At 43.0% G+C, this 25,548-nt stretch overlaps 1 protein-coding gene across 2 annotated transcripts in view; it reads left to right on the top strand.

Annotated features, from left to right (window-relative positions):
- pik3c2b (phosphatidylinositol-4-phosphate 3-kinase, catalytic subunit type 2 beta) overlaps nucleotides 1-25,548 on the top strand; it is an 89,095-nt gene that overhangs the window by 27,207 nt on the left and 36,340 nt on the right. For both annotated transcript variants that reach the window (XM_080728992.1, XM_080728993.1), the window contains exons 4-14: nucleotides 391-551; nucleotides 3,299-3,419; nucleotides 6,794-6,905; nucleotides 7,172-7,251; nucleotides 8,027-8,090; nucleotides 8,214-8,360; nucleotides 8,933-8,966; nucleotides 13,267-13,462; nucleotides 18,230-18,352; nucleotides 21,516-21,683; nucleotides 24,533-24,644. In XM_080728992.1, the coding sequence (XP_080585118.1) occupies nucleotides 391-551; nucleotides 3,299-3,419; nucleotides 6,794-6,905; nucleotides 7,172-7,251; nucleotides 8,027-8,090; nucleotides 8,214-8,360; nucleotides 8,933-8,966; nucleotides 13,267-13,462; nucleotides 18,230-18,352; nucleotides 21,516-21,683; nucleotides 24,533-24,644 (1,318 nt within the window). The remainder of the gene's footprint in view (nucleotides 1-390; nucleotides 552-3,298; nucleotides 3,420-6,793; nucleotides 6,906-7,171; nucleotides 7,252-8,026; nucleotides 8,091-8,213; nucleotides 8,361-8,932; nucleotides 8,967-13,266; nucleotides 13,463-18,229; nucleotides 18,353-21,515; nucleotides 21,684-24,532; nucleotides 24,645-25,548) is intronic.

Here is a 25,548-nt window from a genome sequence, read left to right as displayed (position 1 = left end):
GTTAACACACAGAGCTACACACACACTCACACACACACACACACACACACACACACACACACACACACACACACACACACACACACACACACACACACACACACACACACACACACACACACAAGTTGAATTAATGTCATGCTTTAGGACAGCTTGGTGGTAGTTTCTGAATGAGGATTCAGCATTTCTCACACATTTTTCAAGTTATGCTGATGGTAATGATATACTGCATGCATACACCATGCACCATCCACAGTGTCTTCTCTAAATAAACGTTCTCTTCGTCCATTGTATATCTTTTAAAGCATAAAATATAGTATATGAATATGTGTAAGCAGTAAACCTGCCAATGATGATTCTTATCTCCTCCTGTGGTTGATGTGTTTGCAGCTTGCGCTCAGCCTACCCGTGCAACGAGCGCAGCAAGAACGCAGGCTTTGTGTGGTCGCCACTGGTCAGCAGTGAGGAGCTGCTGCAGAACCTGGGGGTCGGCGTGAAGGTCACCGTCATCAGTGACAACTTCAGGGAGCCCCTCACATTCACCTGTGATGGTAAGACTACCGGTATCTCTCTCCCTCTGTCTCTCTCTCTCTCTCTCTCCCTCTCCCTCTGTCTGTCTCTCTGTCTGTCTCTCTGTCTCTGTCTCTGTCTCTGTCTCTCTCTCTCTCTCTCTCTCTCTCTCTCTCTCTCTCTCTCTCTCTCTCTCTCTCTCTCTCTCTCTCTCTCTCTGTCTTTCAGGCATTTAACCCATTAAGACCTGAGGCTGATTCTAAAAATGTCTTCAAAATTCTAACAGTTTTCTGAAAGACCTATGTTAGTATATCGATGGTGCTCAAACCTTTTCATGTCAAGGATCCCACAAACTTAGAAGAAAAAGGTCCTTTTGCACACCTACAGGGACAGGTGCGTCGGAACATTGAACTTATATAAGATTATTTGTGAGTGAAGACAGACAGAATCCATTCCTCTACATGTCAAGGACCACAAAAATTATATGCATTTGGTTGCCTACCCCCCATCTCAAAATATTATGTTCCAGGAGGGCCCAGAAGCATAGAGTTGAGTTGATAATGCTTTAACATAATATATATTTTTCAAAGATTTGCTGAAATTTGCATGATTTTTGGAAAATAGCAGATCTACAAGCTTTTGTATGGTAGAAAGAGTAGCTTTACAGGCTCACAATGCATCGCATCAGCTATTTTTGCTACCTCTGCGTGTCTTGCAAAAGTAACGAAACTAGCTGATGTGATGCATTGAGCCTGAACATCTGCTTTTTTGACATTTTGAAAGTGAAAGTGGTTACGTTTGTCTGTGGGTTTCATACATTTTTAACCGATGAAAAGTATTAACAAAGCACTTTTGACCAAGTAATTACCACAGTGGATTCTTGTGAAGATAAGTTCCTTTTTTCCCATTTCGTGAAAAGAAGCAGTTTCTTTGGACTTAGAAGGTTTACAGAGACGATTATCGTCACTGTCGGACACAAACCTCGTATCTCGTATCGTAGGTCGGTTATTTTCAAACCTTTTGCCTCTTTCTTATATTATTTGACAATTTGGCCAATGTTTGACCAGTTTTTTTGTATAGTTTGTTGATTATTTTTGATGAAGTGTATTTTCTTTTTTTAATTATTATAACATTTTTATTAAAAGGTCTTAAAGGAACTTAAATTGTCACTTCATTGTCATCTGGGGAACCCCCCCAAAAACCACAGGTTGACTGGCACAAGTTGGTTTCAATGCACATCAGTGGGATTTCAGGATATAGAATAGATAGATGGCACCGCTCTGCAACGGTGCTTCCCTCCTCGTCGTGTTCGTCACTGTGGTCTGTGGGAGAAGTGGGAAAGAGTTGGCTGACAAGAGGGGGATCCCTCTGTAAGCCTCGGGAAGCCCGCGGTCTGGACACGCACGCACGCACGCACGCACGCACGCACGCACGTACGCACATACGCACACTTTCCTTTCTGGCTCTGTGGCCTGTTCTCCTCTGTGGAGTTGTACTGACAGGCACCCTGCCAACGCCCTGCCTGTGACTGTCAATGAGTTCCACGGATTTCTATTCAGCAGAGAAAGAGACGGAGAGACAGAGAGAGAGAAGGAGAGATTACACAAATGGAGAAGACGAGATTTTTTATTCCTGGCATGGAATTTCAAAAATCCTCTCAATTCCTCTCACAGTCTTTCTATCGTTTGTTTTGTCTGTCTTCATCCCTCCCTCCCTCCCTCCCTCCCTCCGCCACACAGAGTCGATATCACTCTCTTTTTCTTTTACTCATGTTTTTGTTTGTTTCAGAATAGCTATGTATGCATTATGTTGATAAAGATGTTAATTATCCAGTGTAATACTAATTAAAAAAACATCAGGAAGAGTTTTTAAAGTGCTGTAAAAATATAAATTAAGGTAAACAAAGAACATGTTTGGCTAGACTGAAAGGCATGCGCAGGCAGTGGAATGTTGGAGTTCGCTACATTAATTCTGGATATCAGAATCTTTGCCATCCTATTCTCGGCCTTGAAAAATTCATCTAATTCTTGTTAGTGACTCATTGAGAATCAACACAGCCACTCTCTCAGCTAACTTATCACTGTCTTTATGAGGCCTAAATTATGCTCTTTCATTAAATGTACCCAAAATAGGCATGCCAGGGTTAATGTGGTTAAATTGCGATATTTTCAAGCATAAATATCTTAACATTTCAGACAGTGTATTAAATTCAGTCTGACTCTGACCACAAGCAGGGGAAAAAAGTTAAAACATAACCCCACCAGAAATTAAAAATGTATGACCTATGAAACGCATGAAGCCTAATTGATGCTCTAATTGATGCTCTTTGATGTGTTAGCTGTGCTGGGGTCATGTCTGGTGAGTTTGGAGCTCTGCACAAGTGCACAGGGTTGGCACTGAGCCGTGTGCTCCTCTCTGATAAACAATCTTGCATTCTTGGTTGACTGGGGTCCCCCTAGGGGCATATCATTTGTTACAGGCGAGAGTTTAGATTAGAATCAAACACTAAAAATAGTCGCTTTTGAAGACGAATTGTGTTCATACTTTAGCACGAGTCAACATCAATTTGATGGTATCCTGACAATCATCAAAGAGGACATCAGTAAGAACCAAAAGAACTTCAGGGATTTCGTGTTGAACGTGAACGACCGTAGCTGTTTATTTTGTTTGGCTCTTAGTTTTTGTATCGCTCATCAAATGACTAAAAGTGACTCCAATAATATCCAATAATAAGTGTGTGTGTGTGTGTGTGTGTGTGTGTGTGTGCGTGTGCGTGTGTGCGTGCCAGGTTCCTCTACAGTGGACCTGCTGATCTACCAAACATTATGCTATGCCCAGGATGATCTGGACCACATCGATGTAGAAGACTACCTGCTCAAAGTCTGTGGGCAAGCCGAGTACCTCAACAAGTAAGGACTTCTCTCTGTGAGAGCAGTGGTTCTTAACCTGTGGGTCGGGACCCCCAGGAGGTTCCCAAATGATTTTGAGGGGTCCCCAGATGATTAGCTTAATGTGAAACATTGTTTTCTCACTCAACCGTTAACAAACCAACCATTTAAGTGTATAGAGGGTATCTGCACATTTCTAAAGTGACACTTTAAGGACGTTTTAATACCTCTAAAATGACAAATGAAACATTGGCCAAATTGTCAAATATTAGAGGCAGAAATCGTGAAAATAGCAGAGTGAGCATGTAGATCTTCAAATTTCACAATAGAACCATGTTACACAAATGCCTCAACTCTTAGTGCTCGTCAGGGTGGGGGGTTCCCCAGTTCAAATATGATTATTTTGGGGGCCATGGCCTGAAAAGGTTGAGAACCACTGGACTAGAGTAGATATAAAATGAATACAAATGAATGCATTGAACCCATTATAGCTTCCATCTACATCGTGTCCTGATGTGTACTTGTTGTTGTATGTCGCGAATGACTGATCGCTGGCATCATGACACATGGAATTATGGGAATATGTGTTATGACAGTTGTAGGTCATTAGGGCTTAATTGTGTGGCATTCAGACACACACACACACACACACACACAGTCACACACTCAGTGCCGCGGTGTGAGCTTGTAGATTTGCTATTTTCTAAGAGTTAAAGCATAAAATAATGGTTCCAGGTCTACATGTGTTAACTGTCTGTCGGAATGACACCGGCATGAGTTATCCTTTATGAGGCTGCTGTGTGACTTGGTGCAGACGCTGCTGCTGGCATCTGAGCTTTGTCAAAGAGTGAGATGTGACATCAAATTTAACATATTTCCGCCTTTCACAATTTTGCATATTGGCTCTTCTGAATTGGCTGGCTCTCCGCTTGCATTCGGTTGGAAGGCCGAAATGTTTGGTTCTTCTGAGACCAGAGCAGCTGCCATTGTTTTTGTGTTGAAAAGCAAGAGTGGCCTGTCTGAAACCGGATGAGAACGGACAATTGGGAGGAACGTGCAGCTGGGGCTGTTGCTTCCCACCCCCCTGTGGTTGGCTTATTAATATCAACGTAATGCAATAATGCTGTTATTTTGTGACAACCCTAAGTTGGATGAATTTTACTGGAGCTTCCTTCCCTCTCTCTTTCTCTCTCCCCCCCTCCCCCTGCCTCCCCCCTCCTTGGGCTGAATGCCCACCCTACGGTGGAGCCTTGCCAAGGGGCAGAGCGCCTGCTCCCTGCCCAGTACAGCTAACCCTTTCTGGGATAGGGCAGAGACAGTGGACCTGCTGTCCCCACCTCCGCCCCCTCCAGGGCACAGAGCCAACATTGAGCACGTCACTAATCATGCCATGTTGGTGTCGCACACATGAAATAGTCAGAGATAGTGGTGTTATGTGGATCTACGTATGTATCGTGTGTGTTGGTGCTGACCAGGCACGTGCACACACAGACATCAGATGCAGACCAGATGCAGTTTTTTGTGAAAATCAATTTGGCATTGATCAGTCCTGTCATTTGCGACATTAGCCCCAGACAAACAAACCTACAATCAAACGGATAGACCCATTTGTATACATCTTGCCCGTTAAACTTGTTTGCACATTGTTCTTGCACAACAAAAACAGCTGATATCCAAGCTCACATCGTGTCACTGTGCGATGTGTTATGCGCTTAAAGCTCGGCTATTTACAGAATACACAACACCGGCAGTCAACTAAGTATAAATAAATCATTATTTACAGAGGCATGCTGCTAAAGCATAATAGATGCGATAAATGATATGTGCGCCCCTGTAATTACAGGAAAAATTGCTCTGACATAAAACTATTGTGATTTATTTTCAGCTTTTATTTAATTAAGTATTGTGAGCTACATAGTTCCAACGAATATAATTTAAAATACACAACAGTGTATCCACTGTGTGTGTGTGTGTGTGTGTGTGTGTGTGTGTGTGTGTGTGTGCGCGTGTGCGTGCGTGCGTGAGTGTGTGCATGTGTGTACTGTATGATACATGTCATCCTGTCTGTGTGGACTGTACCATCTTGTAAAGTGAAGGCGTTTGTTGCTTCATAGGGCACATCATTATAACCCCGTAAGCTGCTGGGAATGAGTCACTTCTTAAGCCGAGCTCCATCAGCTATATTGAGGGGTGGGTGGAGGGGTTGGGGGGAGTCCAGTGGCTTGGCGAGGGTGGGGGGGCCCGATTGCTTGGCTTGGCGAGGGCTTGTGTGGTTTGTGGTGCAGACGCACACCCACATGCACTCGTAGTAATAATCGTGTAGGCCACATTTGTGGTCGTTTCTAAACCATTGCTGCACATAAACATGTACAGTATGTGGCTAGACGAGCCACAAGTGGGTTTCCCCTTAAAAACATGCACCTTACTGCTGGTCTTGTTTTTACTGTACGCACGAATGGCATACGCGTGCTCACACATGACACACACACACACGTCTGCAGTCTGTTTTTCCTAATCAGCCGCTGTTCAAAATAAAGTGTATCCCATTTTTCTTATTTTGCAGATGTGATAGAAAGTCATCTGCTCTGTTTTTATTTCTGGACTTAAGCAGCTGTGAAAGTGTGTGTCCGTGCGCACAGGAATACATTTGAGCCCAATAACCTGTGGCTGTGAACAGTTGACATCCTGTACAAGTCTCTGTCTGTCTGTCTGTCTGTCTGTCTGTCTGTCTGTCTGTCTCTCTCTCTCTTTCTCTCTCTCTCTCTCCTCTAGAACAATAACCTGTCTTAACACTGTTAAAGCCTTTGTTGTAACTGAACTTCACTGTATAGCATTTCAGCTGCCGTGACGCAGCTCTGCGATGGCCTGATTACTGCACAGAACGTCACCATTGTTGTCTCTACTAAATAGAACAACACGTAAAAAACGCTTGAATGACACATACCTGAATGTTGACTGTTGGTGAATGTATCTGATTCTGAACACTTTATTTCCGTCCATGCTTTACCCCTTATCCCAAAACGTATTTGCCCTTTTTTACTATTTTGAAAAACATTTTTAAATATTTCAAATAGCTGATCTACAAGCTCACAACGTGTCGATGTAGATCCGCTATTTGAAGTATTTAAAAATGCTTTTCAAAATGGTAATAAAGGACAAAGTAGTTTAGGATGCTAGTTCAGCATTTGGGTCCCCAACCCCATCCAGAATCAATGGGCCTACAAAGAGTCTCCTCAAATTATTGGCTTAGGAATGCTACAAAAAACTAAAAATATTATTGAACTCAAGTCTCCACATGGGGTGAGTAATCAATAGTAAAAAAGTCATTTTGGGGGTGAACTACTCTTTTAAAGATGAAATTATCATATATCTCATTATGTCTGTCTTCTCTGTAGTTCTCAGACTCTGGCTGGTTTGGAGTCCATCCAGCAGTGTCTGAAGTTTGAGTGGGACATCCGCCTCTTCCTCACCAAGAGATCCTCCGTCAACACAGAGCTGGCTCGCACGGTCAGAACACACTCACACACACACACACACACACACACACACACACACACACACACACACACGCACAGTCACACACACACACACACACACACACACACACACACACACACACACACACACACACACACACACACGCACAGTCCCACACACACGTTACAGTCACATCAACATACATCGCCATGTATTGTTTCATTTCACAAGGAAATGTCCTGTAAAAGTTCTTCCTGGTTCTTTGTGTGTTGACTTCTGAACCCGATGATTGGCAGGAGGAAGACGATGAGATGGCCTCCACCATGAACCACAGCATTCTGCTCCAGGAGCGACCAATCAAACAGACCGTCACCAGGTGAGAGGGGCGGGGACATTTTAGAACAGACTAGAGAGACGGATGCACGAACAGGAAAAGCATAATCAAAGGAAGGCCTTTGATTCTATTTAAAGAATTGTCGCAATCAATAGTCACTTCAAGTTGGAAAGTGTCATTTTTCTTCCTCCAGTGACAGTCCCTTTTACTGTCCAATAAAGTAGAAGAAATGTATATTATATTGTCATTTATAAGTGTTATAACAGAGAATATGTAATACTGATAAGTAATATTCCATTTGCTTTAAGCTGTCATACTCAAGTTAGTTATAGGGTGTTGTTATTTCTGTATCCTGCTATCTGTCTCTCAGTTTTACAAACATCCATATTGAAGCAACTGAAAACCCTTTGATTTAGCTGTGTATATCAAAGAATTGTAAATGGTTGAATCAGCTGAAAATGTCTTTGATCAGTCTGTATGTCAAAGAACTGTACATGAGTGAATCAAACCATGGCGCTCTACCAAAGGGAGGGTTTATATCACATGTCTAACTTCTCCCCTTCTTGTGGTTGTGTATACATATTGAGTGTTAAGATCGTTGGGGGAACTATTAGCTGGCTGGGCTTATGCATTCACCTTTCTACATGGACAGTATATTTTTCCTATAGCAGGGCTACAGTAATTATAGACCGAAGGGCTTGAGCCTTGAGGAGTGTATAAATCTATCCTTGTGTTTCGACTGAGGTTGTCACCATATTTATTTGCTTGGTGGCATCTTTTATTTCAATTTTTATAATTTGTTTTGTGTGTGTGACAGGGAGGCACTGTCCCTACTTCTAGACACCTTTCATAATGAGGCAGAGTCCTTCCTCCTGTCTGAGGTAACACACACACACACACACACACACACACACACACACACACACACACAGACACGCAACTGTATAACGTGCATTTAATAACTAAACAAATGTCCGTCTTTATGCCGTCCTCTTCTCAAACAGGTGGAACTGCCGCTGCATGTGGAGCGGCTCGTCCAATCAGTGAAGGCCCTGTGTACCTCGTTAGCTGCTGTGGAGACGCCTGAAGTGACCTCTGCCCTCAACCAGCTCCCAGCATGCCCCTGTCGCCTGCAGCCCAAGGTCCTAAAGGTAGAAAAAAAACATATTCAGTGTCCTAGAAAATAGTATAATATATATTCATATTCATATATTCATTATTGTATTGAATGGCTAATAGTTCACTACATAATATGTGCTGCTATTTGCAGTCTTCTGCTGAATGTACTGTATATTGTGTATATTGTTTTGCCAATTTATTCATCTGTATATTCCTTATATTTTCTGTTTTTGGCTGCAACATACAGTATAGGCCTATACCGGTATATAGTCAGTTAATCATGGATGGTGCAATTGTATATTAAAAACAAATATACTGTATGGTCATTCTCTACATTCTCTACATCAATATCTGTGCAAATGTATCAAGTTTTTGTTGCTCTTTAGCAAACTTATCAAGTTATTAACATTCTCTCCACTGTACCCTTTATTACTTATTACTACTTAGTGTCTTACTTATTATAACTTTAATGAGCTTACTTTATGTAAAACGCAGTCTCTTGAATCCTAGAGCAACTAGAGGCCAGAGAGTTGAAGCAAAAGTCAACTGATCATTAACAGCATTACCATTAGTAATGGTTTCATCTCCGTCTGTCTTTCACCAGGATGCCTCAGTGCTGGCTGTTAGAGAAAACAGAGGTATGTTTACTCAATCTGCATGCACGCACGCACGCACAGTACACACACACACACACACACACACACACACACACACACACACACACACACACACACACACACACACACACACACACACACACACACACACACACACTTGAACACAAGATGTTGCAGTAAGGACTTCATATAAATCTCATAGTATATTTGCAGTGTACAGTATATACAACACACACTAACTGAATGACCATCCATATTACCTCCGCTTCCTGTCAGATGAGAGGCAAAGATCAGACGTCTCCAGGAAGGCCCCTGTCTCTCAGACAGACAGACAGGAGACAGCATGATGAAGGCTAAATCTGGTTAACATTTCTCCTAGGGTTTTCCCAGCCCTTCCCAATCATTCCGTGAGGAACGGATGTTGAATGAGTCTCCGATACATAGGATTGCTATGTTGTTTACCACAGACTGAGGGCGGACTGGAAACGAAAATCAGCCTGGGAATGTAAATTACAGCTGCAATTATATTTGTTATTCTTATATCTAAAAAAATATAAATTAGTGAAAGCATGCAGTCAGAAAGCACATCCGCCAGCTGATCAGTCAGTATATGAAATAAATACAAACTGAACTCCAGCATGATAGTCTTAACTATGGGACCAGACCCCTACAGTCTGTTTTGAAAATCATACCGTGATGTGCTGCACAGGTTTGTGGAACTATCTCATGTTTTGTGGGAAGAAACTGCTGACAAACTGCTGACAAAAAAAAGAAAGCAGAATTATGTTACAGAAGCTGTCGGTTTTATCTTCAACTTCATGTTGAAATTTGTGGTCCAGCAGACAAAAAAAGGAATTACAGTAGCCTCAGCCTAAAGTTGGGCAATAATTCTCAAAAGTGCTGCTTGTGTAAAAGATATTGGATGTAATGGACCAAATAATGAATAATGTCAAATAATGTCTCAAATGACAAAAACATTAAAGTGAACTTCATAATAATAGATAATAGCTTGTATTATTCAAGATGAATTACTTAAAACTAATCTGTTCACCTGATCTCAATGGGATTTACCGTATGCTCCTGGCTGTGGCTGAAATTGCAAAGAAAAGCAACCACTGGTGGTCTATAATTGTTGTGTACTTAGCAAACCAATACAACACTGGAAATCTTTAATTCTGGTCACGTACTCGTACCGCATCATTGATAAGACCTAGAAAGACCATCTGGCCCACAAAGCGACTGACCTACCGGTACTATTCCAGATTGGCCTGTCCACACCTGCCACAGAACTCCTTATGAGGTGATGGGATTGAATCCAGCTCATGATCTGGGTTCACTCTCTCTACCCTGTCTTTGCGGTGTTGTAAAATTAGGAATGTCTTAAAATAACAGAATGGAGAATTATGAGGTAAAGCGAGACTAGGAATTACCTGCTATGTCTCCCTCAAGTTGTCAAGTGAGTTTCAATTTTCTCAAACCAACAAGTGGGTGCTAGCAGTGACAGGGGAATTAACAATAGTCGGGGGCGTTAGGGATATTTCGTGCTAATCAGTCTAAAAGCGCCACATTTTGCACAGATGTATCCCAGGGCATGCTATAATGATTTAGCTAGGGCGCCCGAGCCGCCAACCTTCGGGGTCGCCACAGCGGCCAAATCAAGTTGGGCTCCCATCGACTTTCTATACAAGAGGAAAATACCCAGAATAAAATCTGCTTTAAGTAGGATGTGAGGGGTCTAACTAGGGGTTTGTCATGATGCTGAATTCATTGCAAGCATTTGTTTTGCACAAAAAACATTCCTTGGGCTATAAATGGCCCCAGAAAACACCCACAGAACTGTGAAAAGTGATGACTCATCACTTCTCATCACTAAACCATCGTTTTCTGGGGCCATTTATAGCACAAAATGAGCATGTTATCTCCCTAACGCCCGACTACAATGAGTAAATTGGCAGAAAGAAATACCCCCAATCTGACATTCTCTAGTCAACATGTCAACACAACATAAAGAACTTGGATGGAAGACTAATTGTTGACAGATGAGAACCATGACTAAGAAAAACTGGAGCCAGAGAGAGAGAGAGAGCATCAGAGTTGCAGAGTAGAGTTACAGCTCAGTGTGTGGGATCATGGTGGGATCACAGATCTGCACCCTGACGGATGTCCACTTGTCACCCTGTCACAGCTTGAACACATAAACAGGATGGATACATTCACCTACAAAATGCAAGCATGCACGTTGCACACACACATACTCTGACCATCTGGCCCACAAAGCGACTGACCTACCGGTACTATTCCAGATTGGCCTGTCCACACCTGCCACAGAACTCCTTATGAGGTGATGGGATTGAATCCAGCTCATGATCTGCGTTCACTCTCTCTATCCTGTCTTTACTGTCTATCTCTGCGGTGTTGTAAAATTAAAGGAGGAATGTCTTAAAATAACAGAATGGAGAATTATGAGTTAAAGAGAGACTAGGCATTACCTGCTGTGTCTCCCTCAAGTTGTCAAGTGAGTTTCAATTTTCTCAAACCAACAAGTGGGTGCTAGCAGTGACAGGGGAATTAACAATGGTCGGGGGCGTTAGGGATATTTCGTGCTAATCAGTCTAAAAGTGCCAAATTTTGCACAGATGTAGCCCAGGGCATGCTCTAATGATTTAGCTAGGGCGCCCGAGCCGCCAACCTTCGGGGTCGCCACAGCGGCCAAATCAAGTTGGGCTCCCATCGACTTTCTATACAAGAGGAAAATACCCAGAATAAAATCTGCTTTAAGTACGATGTGAGGGGTCTAACTAGGGGTTTGTCATGATGCTGAATTCATTGCAAGCATTTGTTTTGCACAAAAAACATTCCTTGGGCTATAAATGGCCCCAGAAAACACCCACAGAACTGTGAAAAGTGATGACTCATCACTCTTCATCACTAAACCATTGTTTTCTGGGGCCATTTATAGCACAAAATGAGCATGTTATCTCCCTAACGCCCGACTACAATGAGTAAATTGGCAGAAAGAAATACCCCCAAAGTCAACATGTCAACACAACATAAAAAACTTGGATGGAAGACTAATTGTTGACAGATGAAAACCATGACTAAGAAAAACTGGAGCCAGAGAGAGAGAGAGAGCATCAGAGTTGCAGAGTAGAGTTACAGCTCAGTGTGTGGGATCATGGTGGGATCACAGATCTGCACCCTGACGGATGTCCACTTGTCACCCTGTCACAGCTTGAACACATAAACAGGATGGATACATTCACCTACAAAACACACACGCATGCACGTTGCACACACACTCATTCACTGTACAGTATTCCTAACCTTAACCCTTACCCTAGGCATCTCAAAATTAGAAACACAAGAACAAGCACAAAAGGAGGCGCACGCACATACACGCACACACGCATGCACACAGACGAGCCATAGTCTAAACATGAGGAAGTGTGTTGAGATGTGTTAACACAGTGTGTAAAATAGACTGCCAGGTTTATATTCCCCCGGCAGCAGGAGAGGCCACAAGGTCAGGGTGAGCTGATGTGTTTTCAGTCCACTCTTTAGACCCTGACCAGGGCTGTTTACACATGTATTTATGATTCACTCTAAACTGTTCAAACTCTTATTATTGTTGTTGATGATGATGGTGATATTACATCGACTGCAGTATTCATTAATTAATGTATCCATCTCTGCCACGTTTTTTCAGTGTTTTTACCTTATTTCCGTGGCGAACTGGAACGCACCATGTGGCCAGATGTAAACAAAAAACGACATGGCATTTTTTTCTTTCACCCGGAAAAGAAGAATTGTATACGCAAATCGATCATCCATTCTTTAGTTGGGTCCTTAGAAAAAAGCTTGTTTTGACCAAAATACGCATCTGGGAAAAGAATCAGGGATAAATGCACTTTTCTAAATCTGTTATAACTTATAACATATATATATATTTTTTAAGATTAATTTTTGGGCTTCATGCCTTTATTGATAGGACAGTAGACTAACAGGAAATGGGGAGAGAGATGTGGAATGACACGCAGCAAGGGTCACCGGGATCGGGACTCGAACCCGCGACACACTGTTGGTATGTGGCTGGACCGGTAGGCCAGCGGGTGCCCCTAAATCTGTTATTCTTAGCAGTGACAGCATCATGGTACAGTCCATCAGCATCAATATGTATATCAGGGTGGATCGATAGATACTGTAGATGGATAGATGGATAGATAAATGAATAGATATCTGTGTGTGCGCAGTCTGTCAATGAACATAGGACTCGCATTATATGTACAGTCTAGTAAACCAGCGTCATTTTGTCTTTTGACAGACAAGGTTGTGGAGAAGCTGACGGCAGCCATCTTGGACCTGGTAGAGTTGTACTGTAGCACCTTCAACGCCAACTTCCACACCACGGCTCAGAGTCAACGCTTGACCGCACCCATCCAGGAGGCCGGCCTGGTCACCAGTGTGCTGTCATTCAACATATATGCTGCTCATCGTATCCCTATCACATGGGCCACCAGGTAACACACACACACACACACACACACACACACACACACACACACACACACACACACACACACACACACACACACACACACACACACACACACACACACACATATGTATGGATATGTGTGTTAGGTCAGTGTCAGTTATCTAATAATCCTGGGCGCTACACTCCCTCTGCCAACCTGGGGAGAGCAACGGACTGACCTCATGCTTCCTTGCATGAGGAGTCCAAGTTGCTTCTTTTCACCCGACAGGGTCCATCAGGTGCCCCATCTGGCCAGGGGGAGGCAGTATCGATGTTTTTTGTGAGGGTACCTACCTTAGGGGACACAGGGACACACAGAAAGACAATTACAAACTCTTTGACCATATTGTTGTTGTCGGGTGGAAACCTTGTATGTCCAAAACCGTTTGTTTTGTATTTTTCATTTGAAAAATTATTTAAAATAGTGAAAATAGCAGATCTACAAGCACCGCAAGGCATTGTGTTTTGTGTGATAGTCTTGTGTGATGAAGCAGGGCTTTACTTTACGAAAAAACATAAACATTTGAAACTTGGAGATACAAGGTTTCCACCCGACAACGACGATATGCAGTGTGTGTCTCACATAACGTTCATAAATATGTGCATGTATATGCCATGGTTCGGACCTAAAGGTCCCAAATGTGTCCTGGATGGTTTTGAGGTCACACGCACACACACACACACACACACACACACACACACACACACACACACACACACACACACACACACACACACACACACACACACACACACACACACACACACACACACACACACACACACACACACACACACACACACACAGAGCCAGCTGTGGCAGCTGTTATGGCTGGAAGCCCTGCCTCTAATCCCTGAGGATTACATGGATGGTACAGAGCATGGTGAGACCTGACAGCTTGCTACACCTCTCCTCCTCTTTTCTGGCATCTTTCTGACGCTGTCCTTCTCCTCCTTCTCCTCTGTCTTCCTCCGTCTTTCTCAACAGAGCTCTTCTTTCTTCCTCTTCTCCTCAACACTTGTCTTTCATCTTCAGTCTGCCCATCCCCTCTTCATTCCTGAACAACCAGCTCCTCTCTCTCTCCCTTTTTAATGACCTTTCTCTTTTTCCGTCTCTCCCTCCCTATTGCATGTGGGTGGATTGAGCTCTCCAATTCCTCTCCCCTCCCCTCCCTTTCCTTTCGTGGTTCCATATTCCTTCTGACAGATGCCACCTTGCCAGGCCAGGGCTTGACATTAACTTTTCGAGGCACTTGTCCTCTGGACAAGGTCATTTCCCATTCACTTGTCCAGGCACAAAAGTCACTTGTCCGGATATACATTTTCCATTTCACAGTCATTTCTTTTTCTGTTTTTTAACAAATAAATAAGGCCCCCCTTGGCCCCATCCACTCCACAGTCCATAGTCTGCATACAGCACAAAGCTGCTTGGAGCGTCAAAGGAAAAGCAAAACCAAGAGCCACTTGTCCAATGGACAAGTCCATTTTTAATGGACTTGTCCATACAAATGTATTCGTTTTCCCAGACAAGCCTGCAGGCCCACAGTTCACACTGTGCCCCTAGCCCCTGTGCTCATTTGCTCTTGTCTTCCGATTCTCTTCTTTATAAGATATATATCTTTCTCCATTTATCATTTATGAAGGTGAGACAGACAGGAATAAGGGGGGGGTGGGGGTTCAGGTCATGAGAGGGGTTTCAAAATCACAACATAAGTAATTTAATTAGTTCCTAACTGTATGTGGCAATCACTGACTGTAACAGCAGGATTCCCCCCTCGTCTGCTAGAAAATATGTTTACGTTTACGTAATACCTTTACTGTGTTACTACTACTGTAGATTTCCCTGTTGTTGCTTGGGGGGTAGATTTTTGTTAGCTCGTGTGAGCAGTGTGTCAAACAAAGTTCTGTAAAAAAGTCGCTATTTAAAATTTTGAATTGAGGTTAACCTGCTTTCGCTTCAGTGTGCTGGAATAACTGCTATGCTGTTTCTCTCCTCATCCTCTCCCCCTCTCCTACCTTCTCTCTCTGCCACGTGAATGGGTCCATCTCTCTCTCTCTCTCTCTCTCTCTCTCTCTCTCTCTCTCTCTCTTCTCACACACACACACACACACACACACACACTGGAATCCTCCATCAGCCACGTTCTTTGCTCTCTGTTGCTGGCACGTGATTGGTTCCTGACAAAAGGCTGACTGCCTGGGAAATGGGCTTGACCCCTGACTTTCCTGGGGGTGGGACCCAGTGTCTGCTGCTCGCTAGGCACCTGGTCCGCCTCTGTCACATGCCATCTGTGTGTGTGTGTGTGTGTGTGTGTGTGTGTGTGTGTGTGTGTGTGTGTGTGTGTGTGTGTGTGTGTGTGTGTGTGTGTGTGTGTGTGTGTGTGTGTGTGTGTGTGTGTGTGTGTGTGTGTGTGTGTGTGTGTGTGTGTGTGTGTATCTTCGTTGTATGTCCAAAATCGTTCCTTTTTATTATTATTATTTTAAAAAACGATTTAAAATAGTGAAAATAGCAGATCTACAAGCACACAGGCGTTGTGTGCTTGTAGATCTGCTATTTTCACTACTTTTGTGCAACACTATGATGAAGTATGGCTTTAATTTCGGGGGAAGAAAACACATTTGAAACTTGGAGATACAAGGTTTCTGGATTTAGGTTTGATGGGTTAAAAACGTAATGTAGTGAAAAGCCAGAGTTATACATACCGGTAGTTGCACACGGGTGTCACACACCAAAAATAGCAAATCTATCAATTCACTGCAACACTTTGTGAGCTGGTAGTCCTTCTATTTTCGCTGTGTGACACTGGCACGCAAATCAAGTATAAATCAGTCATTACAAAGCAATAAACTGTTTCTGCCAGGCTGGTAGCAAATCACTCCAGGTCAGAACACTCTACTCAATCATCCCTGAGGCGTCTCCATAAAACAAAACCCTCCCAATTTGTGAATAGTTTTCATTTGAGTCACCCCTTTTTCAAAGTGAGTCCAACCCTGCATGCAGTCACTAGATTCCTATACTCCTTCTCCTGAAGACTTTTCCCCCGGTTAACTTCTGAAACTCTTTCTGGTTCGCATCTAAATAATGTAGAGGAGAGATTTCAAATGAAATAGATATGATTAGAGATGGGACAGTTGCAGACTTGCAGTAACATGAAACAGAAAGGTAGATTCCCCAGAGATACCACGTCTACATGTCATTGTCTATTCACAGCTTTAGCCATTTTCTCCTTACAGTAAATGTTATACAGCTAACTTGAATTACTGAGTCAGCTTCGGCTAAACATCATTGCACGATTAGGAAGTAGTGTACGTTGTCATTGTCAGTCAATCCTCTTCAGGGACTGTTTTTGGCCTTGGACTTTTCAAATCAATCTGTGCTTTCAAATTTATTAAAACAGTGGTTCTCAAACCTTTTTGGCTGCAGTACTTAAAACTGATTTTTGAAGCCGAGTACCCCCTTCCCCTAAATACTGCATTTTGCTTAGAAAAAGTCCAGTTCTCATGCCAATATGTTCGAAATAAGACGGCATAATGGCAAACAAGCTTTCGATAACAGTTGTATTAGTCAAGGTATTGATGTAATTTGGTTTAACAATTTACAGATGAGCAGGTTCACAAAAGTCTGTCAATGTTTTATTGACCATAACACTAAAATACATATTCCCATTTTCTAGTTTATTTCTCACGTACCCCCTGCAGGACCCCTGCGTACCCCTAGGGGTACACGTACCCCATTTGAGAAACAATGCATTAGAAAACAAAAGATATGGTACTGTAAATGTCACTGTTGGATTACCTACAGTATGTCAAGCTAGCTTCATGCCTCTGCAAGTTGATGGCTTCCTCAGAAACAAACAAACCGTGGTATGCTTTGGGAAATGGTGGGCTCTATCAGTCAAGTATACTGTACAGTAAATCCTTTAACACCTGGTTCTGTGGACCCACATGAACCCATGTTGGAGTACAGACAGTAAATCCTACCAAAGCTTCTGTCTCCTGCATCTCCTCTAAAACTGTGTCCCTCTCAGTTTCCTTATTACTGTGTATGCAGATAAAGAGGAAATGAAAGGACTGACCATTCTCCTTTTTTAAAATGAGAAAACACATTTTGGCAGAGGCAGACGAGAGTAGAGGAGGGAAGCTAAATATCTCAGGTCCTTAAAATTAAATCCTATTTCCTACGCTTGCATCCTTTCCTTGTATGTTAGTCCCTCCCACTGGGGAAACAGAAGAGGGGAGAGGAAAGGATGAACATTTTTGTTTAGAGAAGTGGGATGTCAATTCCTCTGAAGTGTCATGTCTTGCAACATCCATTTAGTTCATCCATTTGTAGTGAAAACAGCAGATCTAAAAGCACACAGCGCCTCGCACCGCAAGGCGTTGTGTGCTTGAGGACGGCTGTTTTCACTAGTTTAAATCATTTTTAAAATGATAAATTCAAAACGAACGGTTTTGGACATACAATATTTTCACCAGACAACGACGAAAACTGTCGCTGGAGTAGTGGGAACGCCGCCGTCACCCCCTGCAATGTTGTGGCCGTCAGCTTGGTACCCTAGACATAATTCGGCCCGTGGGGAAAACTAATTGGGGAACCCTGCTGTAGGAGATAGGACGGATCAGAATAAGGACCTGAGACGCAGCCATTGTACCATTCTGTGGTACTTCAAGTTCTAATCCATTTTTAACAGCAACTCTTGTTTCCTCTGGGGAATCTCATTGGTTGAACTGTTCTTCCTCTTCCTGACAGCTACGAGGGCTTCTTCCTGTCGTGCTCACTGATGCATGGAGGAGTGGAGCTCTGTGCTCCCCAGCACACCAGCAAGCAGTCGGTCAGCAAGTACCTCTTCCACCTGGTGTACTGGGACCAAAGGTATGTGTCCCCTTGGTCCAACGATCAGCATGGGTCTTACTGAGGCTCTAGGCAAGTCCATATAGCATGATTAAGGCACGTATAAACTCTACATGGTTCATACAAATTAGAGGTACTTTTGTGGCAGTGGTTTATGAGGTTAGTGCGCACACGCGCACACCCGCGCACACACGCGCGCGCAGACACACACACACGCACACACACACACACACACACACACACACACACACACACACACACACACACACACGAACACACACACACACACAGACCCCTCAATTCACCCCCGCCTGGGGGCATAAATGCAATAAAAACCTTATAAGCTCATCATTTCTGCAGTTGCTGCACCTCCATCTGTATAGGAACTGCACTGCCACTCTCTGTACAGTATACTGTATGTCCTTATCTGAGGAATGTGCATACCTGAAGTCAGCTTGCTGTGAATAACTACTGCATGGTTCTTCATGGTACAGAATGTCGTCCAGGGGTTTTTACATGTGGCTGTGGAACCTGGGGCTGTGTTTGTTGGCTAAGTTTAGTAACAAACAGCCTACTTTCTGTAAATGTGTCAGCTGCCTTTTCTGTGTGTACTGTATGTGCGTGTTTGCATGTGTACCTGTGTGATAGCCTGTGTGCGTGTGTGTGTGTTGAGAAGATGGTCAGATGGAGCCTGTTTGGTATGCTGTCGAACTGGATGAACCACTCTCCTTTCATGTTTTATCAATTATTGGCATAAAGGATTCATGAATAACACTGCCAAAGCACATAGATTCAAGTTCCCAGTCGCCATGATGGATTTCAGTCATTTGGATTCCATACAGGCCAGCATGTCTTTTTCTTAGTTTGTAACTTTAACTGCTGCTCTCAGTGCTCTGTCAGCTAATAATTGATACTTTCTTTTAAGAGTAAAGCTCCTAATTGGTCAAACTACCAATAGAATACAATAGAATACTGGTTTAGCCCTGCAAGGCCCAGCGTTGCTTTTTGGCAAAATGTTTTAAATCATTTAAAAAAAAATGTTATAATTAGTTTTCCTGTTCTTTTTTCACATTAACATCACCATTAAATCCTATTGTTTAGTATTACAATGCCATTGGCCACGATATTTGCATATAAATACCCCCCACAGAGACTGACAGTCATTCACACCTCCCAGAGAAGTTGAAATTCCAGCATCTGGACGAACAACATCTCACTTTTTAACTGAAGCTATTCCTCATTAAAACATAAGTAAAATGCCTGTAATATTTTTTTTCGTGATCATTAGAATGTCTAGAACACGTGCATATGTTAATATTGTGAAAAATATCCCCAAAATGCAAATTAGAGCATGATTTATGATTTATGATTCTACAAGCTCACAGTGGTTCATGTCGTGACAAATTGAAAGCTTGTAGATCAATTGGAGAAGAGATCTGGTGCTGAGGGAAAGAGGTGCAGACCTAGTATAGAGGCCAGGGGCACCCTGGTCAACTAGGGTTGAAGTTGTTAGTGTATGAATGTAAGTCCAGACCCCTGTACAGTATGTACATTCGGTGACTTGGGTTATTTCCCCTGCTTTGGCCCTGGGCCTCATGTATTGTCCCTGAAAGTTATATTTGGCCAGCTGCTGCTGTTGCAGAGTGCTCTTATTTGAAGCATTGCTGTGTTGTTATATTTTTAACCTAAGTTCAGTGACATTTGAAGAAGTCCAATGCAGTAGAGAAATACCAGAGGATGGGGCCCAAGAAATGGGCTGTGAGGTGTTTTTTTAACGGTGTCACAGCCAGAGTACAAGTTCTTTTGAGAAATATTGTGTATTTAAAAGGGTGCAACAGTAAATATAACTAATTGTTGTTATCAATATAGAACATAATCAATTGTAATAACAATGATTCTTTTTTATATATATTTTTGTATACATGATGTAAAAAAATTGTGAAAATCTACCGATCTTCAAGTTTGGCTAAAGGTTAGTTTGCTCTCCCCTGGATAAGCTATACTCAAATCTTTGGATTTCATATGGAGTTGATGACACATTGCGACCAGAATGATGATTCCACCTGCTTTCTTTCCCAATGCTGCTCTTTGTCAGACCGTCCACTTCTCCACATACTTTTTTTTTTTTTTTTTACATATCTCAAATGTGATCTGCATGCTTGTTAGGACAATTGTTACACTGACCAATGCTCCTGTATTGTACGTATAAAGCAGAAATGGCTGTAAAGACCTAAAGATGCTCCTCTAATATTTTTGTGACACCTGAGAGCATATAGTTAATTAATAGTTTGTCCTGCACAGTAACTCTGAGTTAATGTTTTGACTGTGTGGATCCAAAATGTTACTAATGATACCATCAATTAATTACATAGTTTATGAACTTTCTTTTACAGACCTATCTGTTTTACAGAACATATTTTGTTCCATTGGAGAGTGATTACAGCTGTTCATCCAAAGCTTCCCCTGAGCGTGATTATGTTGCATAGATTTCGCTCAGCGTGCACGCTAATAAAAGCTAACACAACCACCTGTGGGATTTAGACAACCAACAGCAATTAGGTTTAGAATGTTGCCATGTTTAGCTTGTCACATGATCATCACACACTAAATATGAGGATGTGAAGAGATGTTCGGGGTCATGATGCAATCAGAGCAACTACAGTGTTTGACCAGTGAGTCCTCGGTTTGATTCCTGGATTCCCCCTCTCTCTACACATTTCCTGTCTCTCCCCACTGTCGCTGTCAATAAAGGCTAGAGAATAGCCAGTATAATAATAATCATTTTTGCATTTTTGAATTGCATTTTTATAGCACTTTTCTAAGTGATCAAAGTGCTTTACAATGATTCATACGTTGCGAGGTGAAGCGGCAAACAGTCGATGCCAGCGTCCTCACTTCCCTCATTCACACACCAATGGTGGCAAGCTGACACCGACTAACTCATTGGAGGCAATTTGGCGTTCAGTGTCTTGACCAAGGACACTTTGACATGTGGACAGGAGGAGCCACGATTCGAACGGCCGATCCACGGATCATTGGGCCCCAACATATCAGATGAGAAATTAATCAAATCCTTATAATGCAACTTATTTTCATTTAACTTTTCCCATCTCTCTCTCTCTCTATCTCTCTCTCTCTCTCTCTCTCTCTCTCTCTCTCCATCCCTCCCTCCCTCCGTCTCCAGGGTGTGCTTCCCAGTCCAGATCAACCAGTTGCCCAGGGAGTCCCAGTTGACGGTGACTCTGTATGCCAGTCCTCTCCCTCCCCCAGGGGGGGCAGAGGAGAAGGGCAAACAGCGCCGCGGCATGGAGGCGCTGGGATGGGTCACCATGCCTCTGTTCAACTTCAGACAGTGAGTTTGATTGATTGATTATTTTTATTAGACAAAAATGGAGAACAGTACAAGTATAGTCAATACAATTGAAATGTAGTACAGTACAAGTACAGTTAAACACCCTGCCTAAAAGGAACATCCCAATAAGACTTTTTACGGTCTTTTTTTACATTGGAAGCCCTCTGTATTTAATTCATGACATAATAAATAGCAAGCAAAGAAAACATACAATAATATCGCAGTTATAAAAAAACACTATGTACAGCAGGGTTCCCCAATAGGCGGCCCGTGGGCCATTTGCGGCCCGCGGGGGCTACTGTCTGGCCCCCACCAACCCCAGTAATAATGGTGGTATGGGGCTGTTAAGAATGACATAATTTTGTAGGCAGAGGAGAATTTCTGCCCCCAGTTTCCGTGAATCTTTTTACTATTTTTACTATTTACACATTTTTCTTCTCTTTGTTTTTGAAAGGAAAGTGTTAGAATTATACTTTAGTCGTTATTTTTGTCTCGGATCTGTTTAAATAGCGAGGGATAGAAAATGCTCTGGGGGCAGAGTTCTCCTCTGCCTACAAAATGATGTCACGGCTTAAAAGCCCCATAAGAGCAGCAACAACACTATTATATCGTCGTTGTCGGGTGGAAAACCCGTACCTCAAAATGTGTATGTTCTTTCGCAGAGTAAAGCTCTGCTTCATCAAACAGGGCTGTCGCACAAAAGTAGTCAAAACAGAAGATCTACAAGCAACTCACGGTGCGAGGCGTTGTGTGCTTGTAGATCGGCTGTTTTCATTAGTTTAAATAGATTTTCACCCGACAACGACGATATCTGAACTGTCACTGGAGTAGCGGGAACGCCACCGTCGCCCCCTGCAATGTTGTGGCCCTCGGCTTGGTACCCTAGACATGATTTGGCCCTTGGGGAAAACTAATTGGGGAACCCTGATGTATGGGGATGTATGGGAAACAAGGGGGTGGGGGTGCTCACGCTGGATCACACCCTCACCTCTTCCTTTTACACATTTGGAGGGTCAAATGTTCTCGCAGAGATAGAACATTTAGCAGAAAAAACAATGCTACAGATCAATGGTCATTTGGCTGCCCTTGAGAGCACTGTTATCCCATTATCACTGGATTGTGACTCAGTGGAATGAGAGGGGTTTGTGTCATTCTGACACCATCCACAGAGACCATCCACAGAGAGTCAGCACATGCTGTACAAGGGCATAGAGTCGCCTTTTTATGCCTCGTGTCACTGCTGAAAATCTGTCTCTATTGCCGCTGTAACGATAATACAATACATTTTCTGTATTGTGTAGATTTTACTTTCACTGTTTGAACACTTCATTGTAATTAGTCTACCCTCGATACAATCTTGTATTAAAGCAATTAATGCGGCATTGTCAACAACACACTCTGACAGAAATGTATTTTTGCCGGTACTTACCGGTCAGCAGCTCTAGAAATGTTCTGTATTAACAAATAATAGTAGTAGTATAGCAGTAGCACAACCAGATTATTGTTTCCATCCGGTTCAACTGGGTACACATGTCAGACTCAGAACACATACAGTATATGCACATTTGACACCTTTCTGTTATGTAAAATGGCCTCTGAATTTGCAGACAATGCACATACTGTACATCCATATATCCTCAGAGACATATCAGATATTCATATTTTCTCTCACTTACTCATATGCACATATTGGACACTTCGCAGTAGTAGTGGAAGCTCTGCCAGGGTTTTCCACCATGTTAATTCATTGTCTACTTCATATGAGTCACACTCTGAAGCTTCTATTCAAAACACAGCAGCCTGCTACAGACTGCTACAGTAGGTGCCGCAGGCTAAACTGACACACTCTCTGCTGTTCAGTTCAAAGCATACTGTGGAAAGTAACAGGCTTTTGGCAGATAAGGTGGCTGGGACTAGCCTGGAATATTTACAGTATGACAACACATTTTTCCCTAATTTTTCTAGTAGACAATGCATTTCCAAAATAGCCAGTGCTGGCCAGGTGGTGATGGCAAAGATGTCAGGCTGGGTTCATGGGAGAGACACATTGATACATATCTTTTTTAAATACCGGTATGTACTTCCAGCTTCATTTATTTGACATCATAGAAATTCCTTTTGTCTCAACTGGTGCAGACAGTTAAGGGCCGTGCAGAGATAGACAGGCAGGGAGCTGAGTTAGCATGGACCTGTCTTGAGCAACATCTGCTTCTGTTAAGACAGGTCATAACATACCAGCTGTGTCCAGAGCTGACCTCCATGACCTGCCCTAATTATAGAACAACAATGGAACGAATGACAGGTTAGAGTTAACGTAGTCACTGGAAGCCAATGGACAGTCGTCACAAGCAGGCACGTGCACACATAGACCTCAAAGGAGGCTTGAGCCCCTGCCCTTTTACCCGTCTGTAAAAAGTGCCCTCTAACCACGAATGCAGTTGGTGAAAGAAACACAAATGCCCTCTTTCCATGCCATACCTGAAGGCAGCATTCAAGAGAAATGCCTTGTCCAAACTCCTCAACTGAATGCAGCATCTTATGTTGAAATAATTGCCCTCTCTGTGTAGAAATCCATGCTGTACGCCACATTTCCAGTATTCACTTGATTATGCTTAGTTCAGTGTGGTATGAAGTACAGAAAATAGCAGACCTCCAAGGTCACAGCTGCGATGCATTGTGAGCCCGGAGGTCTGCTATTTTCACTATTTTCACCAAAGTCCCTTTTAGAAATTTCAGCCCCTGCCTTTCTAACATTCTCTGCACGTTTGTGTGTGTGTGTGTCCGTGTGTCCGTGTGTGTGTGCGCGTGTGTGCGCGTGTGCGTATGCCATTCATCCTATGTCCCTGCAGTGTTCTGACATGTGGCAGGAAGTTACTGGGTCTATGGCCTTCAACACCAGGAAGTGGAAACGCCCGCTCCAGCTCCCCCAACTTCAGCCAGCCTGACAGCGTCATCCTGCAGGTAACACACACACACACACACACACACACACACACACACACACACACACACACACACACACACACACACACACACACACACACACACACACACACACACACCTGTAGTGTCCCATGCATATATTGCATATTATACTATATCTACATACAGTAATTATACAGGACACACACAAATGGGGACCACCTAATGGGGGTTGCAGATGTAGGTCTACATGCTGGCTTTGACAGCCCATACATCCAAACAGAAAAGTCCTATCTGATTGCATTAAACTACGTTAACTAAACAACGTTAAACTCACTTTGCCACTCACTTTGCCACTCGATTTGCCATTCACTTTATGCATGCATACCCTCTATACATATATACATTTGAACTCACCTTGGCTTAAAGTTATACCATGTAACTTTTTTTATAAAACAAATCTTAAAATGGTCCTAGCTGTTAAATCGCTAAAGTTTTAGAACCCCCACTCCGTTATTTTCAGCTTCTAAAGCCTTCTCTTTATATGTTTTCTATGATCCCTGCCCGGGACCGGTTTTCGCGGAAAAATTGCGTCATCACACTACCGGCCAATCACAGCGAGGGTTATACACTGCCGGCCAATCACAGCGCAGAACATACACTGCCGGGCTCTCTGGTGGGTTTAGGAAACACGCCTTCAGGAAGTACACTGCAGTGTTTACACTGGAGGAGTCTAGCATGTAACTCCCCAACCGCTGCTCGTAGAAGGACACGGGAGACCTCATTGAAAGCGTCTCGGCGAGGCGAGGCGGACGCGGTGGTCTGACGGCCCGGTCCGCGAGCGAAAAACGGACGAAAAAAGCAAACGCGACCGCGGTTTGCTATACTGCTACAGACCACCAGTTGAGCAACTTACACAGTATAGCTTTAACTTTGTATCCTT

The sequence above is a fragment of the Nannobrachium achirus genome (assembly GCF_963921795.1).
Source record: "Nannobrachium achirus genome assembly, chromosome: 6".
NCBI lineage: Eukaryota > Metazoa > Chordata > Actinopteri > Myctophiformes > Myctophidae > Nannobrachium > Nannobrachium achirus.
This window is presented reverse-complemented; position numbering and strand designations above follow the sequence as displayed.